At 43.2% G+C, this 10,000-nt stretch overlaps 1 protein-coding gene across 4 annotated transcripts in view; it reads right to left on the bottom strand.

Annotated features, from left to right (window-relative positions):
* Nucleotides 1-487: 487 nt before the first annotated feature.
* Nucleotides 488-10,000, bottom strand: part of LOC121711536 (rho-associated protein kinase 2-like) — a 61,156-nt gene continuing 51,643 nt past the window's right edge. For 2 of the 4 annotated variants that reach the window (XM_042095197.1, XM_042095199.1), the window contains 6 exons: nt 9,983-10,000; nt 8,212-8,290; nt 7,096-7,369; nt 6,312-6,744; nt 2,668-2,781; nt 488-1,484 (listed from right to left, as the gene is read on the bottom strand). The exon at nt 9,983-10,000 is cut by the window's right edge and continues 71 nt beyond it. In XM_042095197.1, the coding sequence (XP_041951131.1) occupies nt 2,676-2,781; nt 6,312-6,744; nt 7,096-7,369; nt 8,212-8,290; nt 9,983-10,000 (910 nt within the window). In that variant the 3' untranslated portion in view covers nt 488-1,484; nt 2,668-2,675. Of the gene's footprint in view, nt 1,485-2,667; nt 2,782-4,484; nt 4,575-6,311; nt 6,745-7,095; nt 7,370-8,211; nt 8,291-9,982 lie in introns of all 4 variants that reach the window. The other 2 variants (XR_006032364.1, XM_042095198.1) reach the window with 2 other exon arrangements.

Raw genomic sequence — 10,000 nt, 5'->3', positions numbered from 1 at the left:
TGCAACCACCAAAATGATGCTTCAACAAGAATTTATTGAATTTGTGAATTATGAAAAAGATGTCTAGGGACATGGGCTACAAGTTGTGAATGACTGAATGAATGACTTAGAGTGGAGAATGAGTGTAATGAATGAAGAGAAGAGAGTGTGTGAGAAATAGTGTGTGTGCGTCATGTGTGTCTGTCGTGAAAAAGAATAAGTGAGTAGCGCTGTGATTGGTTGAGTGTGGGCTGCCGAGTGGTTGCCCCAGGGTTAAGAACCTGGGGCTTTTAAAATCTGTTTTTCACACAGGTGTTGATCATTGCAATCAACCACTCTGCTGTCTCATGCTAGACGAGGCTCCGTGGTCACTCAGACTGCAGTGGACACGCAAAAGTTCCTCACAATAAACATTTACTATCCCATTCAGACGACTCTTACACCAGACACACATCCCCATTTCCAGTCCCATGCTTGTGTGTGTAGAGAGAAACGGTCATGAGACAACTTCATCAAATAATATATTTATTCTTGTTGTTCTGGTTTCTGATAGAATATGACTGCCTATTAACTGAGAGCACAACAATTGTAGTGGACTCTGGGCAGGTTCTAACCAGATCTTAGTCTGCATCCGTCCAAATTTAATTCCATGCTATTCATTTTAAATGTATTATAGTGTCATTTACAGTTTGCATTGCAGATGAAAGTTAACACGCATAAAAAGTCCTATAGGCCTGAACCCCCGTACAGGAAGCAGACCGGTAACTGTGGCAACGGAAAAAAATGCCTGTCCATAAACAACAGGAGGAGACCCATCCAGCTCAGTAGGGTGACCCTGAGGATGACCGTCAGCTAGCAGGTATGAGATCATTAATGTCTGACATCTTCAGTGGGACAGTTCTCCATTGCTCAAGATGCACTAAAGAAACACTGGAACTGTAACTGCCACAACACCACCTCAAATGAAAACCCAATACTTTCCATTAAAGCTACATACACCTTAGTTTTACCAATGTAACACTTAATAACAAGAAATAATTTACATAAACTTTTACCAGTTCTGAAATATGCATAGATACTGACTTTACAGTTAAAAAAAAAATCAATAACAGTAAATATATCTTTGGCACTTAAAGTATGTTATATAACACACTCACAGGTAAATACAACAGCACAAGAAATGCACACTTAGGAATCTGCATAGTCTCAATATGTAGGCTGAGAGAGTGTCCTTGTATTTCCTTTTCTTTCTAGACACACACACACACACAATTTTACTTAACGTGTTTTACTTTAAGTCCTGGGGAAACACTGTCATGTCCATTTATGCTGTCCTACAGTGCCATGGCTTGACATGTATGTGTGTATGTGTGTGTGTGTGTGTGAGAGAGAGACAGAAAGAGAGAGAGAATGAGTGTGGATTGAGGATTGTTTCGAATCTCTCTGTAGGTATTCTTGTCAGCTGAAGTCACTGTGTACAAATCCAGACTTCCAGCAAAGGTTAACTAGAGGAGAAATGGAGAAAAACAGAGAGAGAGAGAGAGAGAGAGAGAGAAAAAGGACATCATCTGTTATTTACACATCAATTTCAGGGACATATTTCATGTACGTGATGTAGTGACAAACCTGGGTACATTATTGTAAACTTCCTAATAAAGGATCTCTATGGCTTCATCCACCCGCAAAAAGCCAAAAGGCTCCACTTATACAGTAGGAGGTTTACCACTTATAATAGCTGCTTTCAGACCTAGGTGTAAGTCTGTATGTTCTGAGGATGTCAAGCGGTTGGGCCGTACATCTGAACAACATAACCGGACATTTGAAATTCCGAACTTATCCGGCTCTTACACTACTCCCCTCCTAGTATTTCCGATGGACATTATGTAAATGAGCTTGTGTCTGAATGAAGCGAAGAACATGCAGAGATTCTGTTCATGTATGTGTTCAACCACGTTCAACCACGCAGAGATTCTGTTAATGTGCGTCGGTGTCGTTCACACATACTGTATGACCGCATAATGTCAGCATGTTAGCATCATATCTGAATCACCCGAAGGGTCGGACCTCCGTTTGACAAAGCTCCGCATATACAGTACTGCGGAGGACGTGTCTGAAAGCAGCTTATGAGTTCTCTTCTTTCAGATGATATACCACTTACTAACCAGGTTTGTCATAGACCACATAGATGAAATAGCACCCAGTGCTGTACACCATATCAGCATGCTGTCCTGACATGCCAACGCACACCACAGCTGTTACACTGGAACATTAGAAACCACAACAGGACACACGCTGGCTGATCAGTTTGGGGGAAGCATCAACATTGAGTTATTAGCAAACAACCCTTCCACGCAGCAAATTGCTACTTCTAGAGGCAAAACTCAGCTCAGAAAGATCTCTCTCTCTCACACACACACCTCTCTCTCTCTCTCTCTCTCTCTCACTCTCTCTCTCTCTCTCACACACACACACACACACACACACAGGGGCGTTGTGCAAGCCAAAGTTTTGAGCAGGCACAATTAGAGCAGAAGCCATCAGGTCCTTCCTCAGAAAACAAAATGGATGCACTCATCTTATCTTTAATTTGTCATTTTAAAATGTAAAAGATGCAGATATTACAATCCTGAGTGGGCTCGTGCATCTTCATGCAAACTCACTCAAACAACACACACTGTTGTATCTCACTTTTTTTGTCAGAAGTCAAAAAACGCGTGATCATCATCACCACCATCCCCATCATCATCCTCATCATCATCATCTAGGACCCACTCCCATCCCTTTAGGCCAAACCCAATCACCCTGAAACGGCAGAGAAGCAGGTAGGGTCACAGAGAGATCATTCAGGCTCACCGAGAGGTCATTCAGGGTCACGGAAAGGTCATTCAGGGTCCCTGGACCCCTGACCCCAGCAGACGTTATGTACCGATATCAACAGGGGCTTGGAAGTGCATGGACAGTTTACAGCTTCTTTTCTGCGGCTTCACTCGAGCTTCTCTCAGTCACTTTGGTGGATTTATTTCATCATCATTAACGCTTAGTTAGTGTCTCAAAAGCAAATATTTATGCCAATCAACATGGCAGTACCATCAGAATGACAAGTACCTGTGTCACTGTTATGAACAAGATAATCGAAATGCTTCATGTTGTCAATAGAACAAGATAGTCAAAATGCTTAATCATGTTATCAATAGAACAAGATAGTCAAAATGCTTAATCATGTTGTCAATAGAACAAGATAGTCAAAATGCTTAGTCATGTTGTCAATAGAACATAGAATACTCTGTAAGAATGTTTTTTTTATTAAAATACACAAGGCTGCAGTTTGTTAGGCATATACCAATTTCAACAGTAAAACATACACATTGCTGTATGTGGGAGAGTATTATTACACATAATGAATATACTTTTACAGTCCTGTCTGTACTGCAGTTAGTGGCCAGACCATGTAATTCATTGTCGCACAGGAAAGAAAGACCAAAATGCACTTGGTGAAGGACTATTCAACAGAGAACCTTATTTTTACAGAGAAAATTATTTTTACCAACATGACATAAGCAGACGATTGCACTCAAACAACTGCATAGATTTGCCATTTATTTGCTGTTTGTTCATAATAATAATAATAATAATAATAATAATAATAATAATAATAAATTGCTCTCATGATGTGCACACATGACTAGATAATGTGGAGGCTGAACAAATAGTTTTGAGAATTTCGATTCGGATCTGAGAAATCCACCAACGGGACTGAGAAAAAAAGTAACTGCCTTTACACTTGGATTTACAACACAATTAACCACTAGGTGGCGCACATTTACCAAGTTCAGTGAAGGGGTTACTCTTACTCACTGCTTCCGAACACTCTTTCTGGTCAAATAATCCTCAGACAAAAACTCTTTTTTTCTTGCCAACCATGTAACAACTGTATCTCTAGCCATAGAAATTCCTGATATACCAGGGTTAACCAGAGGTTAAACAGGTTTCTTTGAGAGACTCAGATGTTGCCTAGCCTTAGACTATCTCTTGCATTGAAACTGTATAAGATCTTGCATTGAGACGGTACAAGATATCCCTTTTAGCTATAGGCTAACTGGTGTAACCCACTTCCAGTGTATTGTACTAAGCTAGGCTAACGGAGTAAGACTGGGTTATTGTACACACAGAGAAGAGTAGGGTATATATCCTTTTATTATCTAACTCTGGGCTAGACGGCAAATAATCGAATTTCCCATTAAGTTGTCATGCTGCTTTAATAATTGTGACTGAGTGTGGCAGATGGTGGCAGATATGGCTATATCCGCTGGAGTAAGCACTGAGAGATGATGTTACGATTGTTAGCCACAGATAACAAGGACAGTCAAGATCCTGTTGCATTAATAACTTTACATATGCAATAAGGCACAAACATGCACATGCTCTCTCTCTCTCTCTCTCTCTCTCTCACACACACACACACACACACACACATGCGGACAGATGCCAGTGTGCCGTGCACTTACTTCCACGGACACACACATTAGAGAATGGAAAGATCAGGGGTCAGACGGTCATGATGTCAGTGCAGGATGATTCTGAGCATGGGGCCTTTGCTACAGAGAGCAGAATTAATTAGCCATACACTCCTACAGACAAACACACACACACACACACACACACACACACACACACACACACACACACACACACACAAGCCTGCACACACACCATCACCATGGAAAACACACACATACACACCTACACACACACACACACACACACAGCTACACACACACACACACACACACACACACACACACACAACCAGGGACAACACACACACACACCCTTTCTCACTCAGCTTCACAAAGCAAACATTATTAAACCAGCCAGCAAATAATATTAGATCCAAAATTCATTAGTAAACTGAAAATTAACTGCCATTATATATAATTATTAACATTATATGTACATATAGTATAGCTGTCCACCTCTTCTATACATTTGCCTACAGATCCCTAATGGCCAACAGGCCTTCAGATGACCCCACATGGCATTTTGCGAGGGGTCTTTCCCCTGAAAGCCAAATTTAGAGCAGGACCATGACACTTAATCCCAGTCCAGGAAAAGAGTCGGTTACGTGTGTGCCTCTGTCCAGCCTAGAGGAGAGTGAGCTCCACTGACAGCTTTAGGGGCTGGAGGAGGGTGGACCAAACTGTTCTACCCAAACCTACCCTACGACCCTTTACCTTAAATACCAGCTTCTCAAATGAGGTACCACACAGAGACGGTACACTATGGAAGTGATCAGAAATGCCTGAAGTATAGGAACAGTGTTATCACTGATTAGCTAACTTTCCACTGGTTAGCATTTTTAATTTTTGCAATCTTTAATTTGCCAGTATTCTCTGATTGTCCTCTATAGCTATTGTGTAAAATGTAAAGCAGCTGGCCTTAAGAAGAAACAGTTTCCATTCCCCAGCCTCAATAGAATCCTCCTCTGTTTCTGTTGACTAACGGAGCTCCCCTGGGCATCTTTACACACACACACACACACACACACACACACACAAACACACAAACACACAAACACACACACAAATTCCCTTGCCAGAGACCCGTTAGGGATTCTAATTTGATGAGGCAAGCCTCCTGTGTTCAGGTAATCAAGGACATCAGGCGTTTCATTACCAAAACTCAATAGGCACCAGGGGAAAGATGTTGTTGCATTCACAGCCTTTTCACAAACCGGATGTTTTACGGTTACTTGCTTGAGAAGCACCTTGATCTGTGCTAGATGTGTTAATTATTAAAGACCACCACTGTAGGTTAAACTTTTGTTTGATGTGAATGCTATTATTACAAAAGTAAGTAAAGCAAGTATGTAAACAGCAGCGTTATGTTCTCAGTGCATATTCCTGTGCAGCACGTAGTGTACTAATAGGTTTCTAGTTATTGTTATTATTTTGTTCCATTTTATTTCGTCATTGGTATTCCTTTTTAATTTAGGCTATATGACTTTTTCTTTAAACACTAAATTTTAATGTTAATGTAATGTTTACTGGTACCATTGTAGGCTTCTTCCGACGAAAGAACCATAAACAAACATAACCATTCCTCTTCCAGATGGGTACACTACCAAGCGAGGTTACTGACTTACCCCAGTAACTTCAGGAGGGACAGTTAATCTCCAAAACAACGTTTTACTGCATGTATTGCTTCTGAAGTGACATTATTTTGAGATCAGTGGTAACTCCTGAAGCTACCTGGGTAACTACGCCAGTAACCTGGAAGAGGAATGTTTATGTTTATGTTTTTGTTTGTGTTTATAGCTGTATTGTGTTGCTCACCTGGTTTTGCTCTGCTGCTGCTGCTGCTGCTGTTGTCCACTCTGCTGCTGCACGGTCACTTCCTGGTGCTGCATGTGTTTGGACTGCATCTTAATGGCCCCGCGGTGGGACAGCTGCGGCGACATCGAGCCTGAGCGGGCCCTAGAGCCGCCACCGGCAGCAGCCATGGCGGCCGCAACGGCGTCCAGCTGCGGAGAGGGGCGGGGGGAGGGGCGCGGGGAGCTGGGGGTAGGTGAGGCCGAGCCCGAGGAGGAGTCGGAGGCCGAGGGGGAGCCATGAGGGGCCCCGGGGGTGGAGGAGGCTCCGGGGAGAGCCGGAGCTGGCAGGGGTTTGCGAGGGATGCGGGACAGCAGACGGTTGACCCAACGCTGCTGCTCGGACTGGGAGGTGGCCAGCAGGAGGAGCTCTTTGGCTGTGGACATGTCGTAGTTCACTACAGGGAGGAAGAGAGGAAGAGAGTCAGATTTACTATGGAGAGAGAGAGAGAGATAGAGAAAGAGAGAGAGAGCAAGGGAGAGAGAGAGCGCGCTCTTTGATGTGAATATGCTGTAGTTCACTACAGGGAGGAAGAGAGGGAGAGTCAGATTTACTACAGAGAGAGAGAGAGAGAGAGAGATAGAGCAAGGGAGAAAGAGAGAGAGCACGCTCTTTGATGCAGACATGCTGTAGTTCACTACAGGGAGGAAGAGAGGGAGAGTCAGAATCCCAACAGACAGATAAGGTGAGAGAGAGAGAGAGAGAGAGAGAGAGAGAGAAGGATAGAAAGAGGGGGTCACTCTCTCACCTTTGCACGGTGCCAGGGCCTCCTCCTTGCGCTCCAGGTGCTCGCGGTGGCATTTGAGGTGGCATCGGCGGCACTCGAGCGCGGGCGGCGGCTTGAAGACGTGCCAGAGCGGCCGAGTGCACGCCTCACAGCTGGATGGGAAGTGGTAGAGCGTGGGCACCAGCTCGTGGCCCTTGTGCAGCAGGCACATGGAGCGGTCAGCGGTCAGCCCGAGGGTCTCGTGACCAGAGGGTTCCGTGTCGCGCTTGAACTCTCCCTCGTTGGCATACAGGATCTGTGGAGGGAAGAGGATGGGGGTTAATGTGTGTGTGCGAGGACGTTCGCTTGTATATGGTGTGTGTGTACATGAGTGTGTGTGTGTGTGTGAGAGAGAGAAAGAGAGAGGAAGAATTTTTTTTTTTTTGTGTAGGAGGAAGTCTAGGCATCTGTGTATGTGAAGGAGAAAGAATTTATGTGTTTGTGTGGGGGGTAGGGTGAGACTGAGAGTATGCATGTTTGTATGTGTGTGTGTGTGTGTGTGTGTGTGTGTGTGTGTGTGTGTGTGTGTGTGTGTGTGTGTGTGTGTGTGTGTGTGTGTAGGAGCAAGAATGGATCTTTATGGAGGTCAGGGGGCGGAAATGGAAGTGTGAAGTGTGTGTGTGTGTGTGTGTGTGTGTGTGTGTGTGTGTGTGTCTGGTTTCCAGAGTGGTAAACCAAAGGGAAGTGCCCGTCTAAACCTTAATAAGCAATAAGGCCTGTGGTTACGACTGTGCATCATGTAAGACTCTGAACAATGTCACTGTGGTTTTTAGCCCAGAATAACACTGAATGACCACTGCTGCACACTGGTACAGGAAAGCACAGACTTACACACACCTACATACACACACACCTTATACTCTCTCTCACACACACACACACACACACACACACACACACACACACACACACACAAACACATGCGCACACACACATACACACACGCACACACACACACACACGTCGTACTAGTAGAAGCATAAAACAATCTTCTAAATTCCCCTAACACACAAAATCCACGCATGAACATGAACTACAAAACAACCAAAATCAGTCCACTCCAACACACAGACACAAATTGCCCTTGTGTTCTCTCACCTGGAAGATGCGGGGGATTTCTCTGGCATCAGCACGATACACATCAGTCTGGGTGACAGGCCTCACATGGAAGAGTTTACTGCGGAGAGAGTAGTCAAGTCAATTCAACTCAACTCATGATCAACTCAACTCAACTCTACTCTACTCATGATCAACTCAACTCAACTCATGATCAACTCATGATCAAGTCAACTCATGAACAACTCAACTCATGATCAAATCAACTCAACTCAACTCATGATCAACTCAACTAAACTAATGAACAACTCAACTCAGCTCAACTCAACTCATGATCAACTCAACTCAACTCAACTCATGATCAACTCAACTCATGATCAACTCAACTCATGATCAACTCAACTCAACTCAACTCATGATCAACTCAACTCAACTCAACTCATGATCAACTCAACTCAACTCATGATCAACTCAACTCATGATCAACTCAACTCACGATCAACAACTCAACTCAACTCAGCTCAGCTCAGCTCAGCTCAACTCAACATCAACTTATGATCAACTCAACTCATGATCAACTCAACCCATGATCAACTCAACCCATGATCAACTCGACTCAACCCATGATCAACTCGACTCAACTCAACTAATGATTAACTCAACTTATGATCAACTCAACTCAACTCAACTCATGATCAACTCAACTCAACTCATGATCAACCTAACCCATGATCAACTCAACTCAACTGAACTCAACTCATGATCAATTCATGATCAACTCAACCCATGATCAACTCGACTCAACTCAACTCATGATCAACTCAACACAACTCATGATCAACTCAACTCATGATCAACTCAACTCAACTCATGATCAACTCAACTCATGATCAACTCAACACAACTCATGATCAACTCAACTCATGATCAACCTAACCCATGATCAACTCAACTCAACTGAACTCAACTCATGATCAATTCATGATCAACTCAACCCATGATCAACTCGACTCAACTCAACTCATGATCAACTCAACTCAACTCATGATCAACTCAACTCATGATCAACTCAACACAACTCATGATCAACTCAACACAACTCATGATCAACTCAACACAACTCATGATCAACTCAACTCATGATCAACTCAACTCAACTCATGATCAACTCAACTCATGATCAACTCAACACAACTCATGATCAACTCAACTCATGATCAACCTAACCCATGATCAACTCAACTCAACTGAACTCAACTCATGATCAATTCATGATCAACTCAACCCATGATCAACTCGACTGAACTCAACTCATGATCAACTCAACTCATGATCAACTCAACTCAACTCATGATCAACTCAACTCATGATCAACTCAACACAACTCATGATCAACTCAACTCATGATCAACTCAACTCATGATCAACTCAACTCAACTTATGATCAACTCAACTGAACCCATGATCAACTCAACTCAACATTAACTCAACTTATGATCAACTCAACTCAAGATCAACCTAACCCATGATCAACTCGACTCAACTCAACTCATGATCCACTCAACTCAACTCATGATCAACTCATGATCAACTCAACTCATGATCAACTCAACTCATGATCAACTCAACTCATGATCAACTCGACTCAACCCATGATCAACTCGACTCGACTCAACTCAACTCATGATCAACTCAACTCATTATCAACTCAACTCATTATCAACTCAACTCAACTCATGATCAACTCAACACAACTCATGATCAACTCATGATCAACTTAACTCATGATCAACTCAACTCATGATCAACTCACTCGATGTCCAGCACCATG

Source organism: Alosa sapidissima, chromosome 6 (assembly GCF_018492685.1).
Source record: "Alosa sapidissima isolate fAloSap1 chromosome 6, fAloSap1.pri, whole genome shotgun sequence".
Taxonomy (NCBI): Eukaryota; Metazoa; Chordata; class Actinopteri; order Clupeiformes; family Clupeidae; genus Alosa; species Alosa sapidissima.
The sequence above is the reverse complement of the archived record's forward strand: the minus strand, read 5'-3'. Positions and strand labels throughout refer to the sequence as shown.